Genomic DNA, 1,308 nt, shown 5'->3' with positions numbered 1-1,308 from the left:
TCTTGGAGGCTCTCCTGAATCTCATGAGGGCAGGGACTCTGTATCTCGTTCTCCACTGAATCCCAGTGCCTGATGCCCAGAAGGTTGCTGAATTAATTAATTAACTAATTAATGAAAAACAGACTTGGGTTCCAATCCTGGCTCTGACACTCATTTTCAATGAGATATTGAGACAGATCTCTCCATACCTCAGTTTTCTCATCTGTCCAGTGGGGTGATTTTACACTTTGCAGTAGTTTGTGAATATGAACTGGCAGTCAGTCTCAGTGTATCCAAGCCCTGGGCAGCCCCTGGGGGACTTTTATAAAATACCTGATTAGCCCAATACTAATCTCCAAAGACTGATTGAGTACCTGTAAACCACAGACATCACAGCTCCTGTTTCTGTTATTGGTGTTGATATAGCTAGCTCTGTTACAGAGCGGCATTCAGAATGCTTCGGAGGCCACAGAATTGGGGTAGGAGAAGAGGCTAATCATGTTGAAAAAATGTGTAAAAGATTGTGCTAAATTAGAATTCAAATCCAGTCTTCAAGAATTTTTCAGATGTGGGCAAAAGCTATTTAAGGTGGTTTAAAAAGAAAAAAACAATAACAATTGGGATCGTGAGGACGTAAGACTTGCTGAGGGGCTAAAAATGGTGGGTGAGGCCCAGGCCAGGTGGGGGATGTGCACAGTTGTGCAAGAGCATGACAGCTGAAGTCTGGGCTGGGTGTGTATAATCCAGTGCATTGTGGTATCAGCCCAGAGTTGTGGAACTGTATGAATTTTTTCTTTTGACAACTCATAGGGTCACTTATTAATTTTCTTTTTCAGGAATGTAACCAATTTACCTACAAGTTTGCAGAAGAAACTAGAAGGCAGTCTTTCGGGGCAGTAACACCCGGCTATGACTTCATGGCCCAATTGAGGTAGGTGTGTGTATGTGTGTGTGTGTGTGTGTGTGTGTGTGTGTGGGTGGGTGTGTAGTACATTTCCCTGCAAAGTACATGAAGACAGAGTGTGATGACTATCTGTACAAATTGTGGCAAGCTCAGCATTCTCTCTTCTAAAATATTTACGAGGCGTTTAATAATTAAAGGCAAATAATGCGGATCGCTTTTTCTTCTCTAGAAGCGGAATGGAGTCGATTCTTCCTTCCAACGCTCACGAGCTAGCCCAGAATCGACTGCATGTATCCATCACCAACACCACCACCAGAAAAAATTACTTGATCTCAAATTTTTCCTCCAGAGAAGACCTTATTAAGGTAACAAAGCCTCATTTTCCGTTTGAGGAAGTCAGCAAGTGCCAATTTAAATACTTCATA

The 1,308-nt window shown here is 42.4% G+C and overlaps 1 protein-coding gene across 4 annotated transcripts in view; it reads left to right on the top strand.

The window, feature by feature from the left end:
- Window positions 1-1,308, top strand: part of PNPLA4 (patatin-like phospholipase domain containing 4) — a 34,979-nt gene that overhangs the window by 6,955 nt on the left and 26,716 nt on the right. For all 4 annotated transcript variants that reach the window (XM_008582993.1, XM_008582995.1, XM_008582994.1 and 1 more), the window contains 2 exons: window positions 816-910; window positions 1,113-1,248. In XM_008582993.1, the coding sequence (XP_008581215.1) occupies window positions 816-910; window positions 1,113-1,248 (231 nt within the window). The remainder of the gene's footprint in view (window positions 1-815; window positions 911-1,112; window positions 1,249-1,308) is intronic.

The sequence above is a fragment of the Galeopterus variegatus genome, unplaced genomic scaffold, assembly GCF_000696425.1.
Source record: "Galeopterus variegatus unplaced genomic scaffold, G_variegatus-3.0.2 Scaffold2789, whole genome shotgun sequence".
Lineage (NCBI taxonomy): Eukaryota > Metazoa > Chordata > Mammalia > Dermoptera > Cynocephalidae > Galeopterus > Galeopterus variegatus.
Note: the sequence above shows the minus strand (reverse complement) of the source record. Positions and strands in the feature narration are given on the sequence as shown.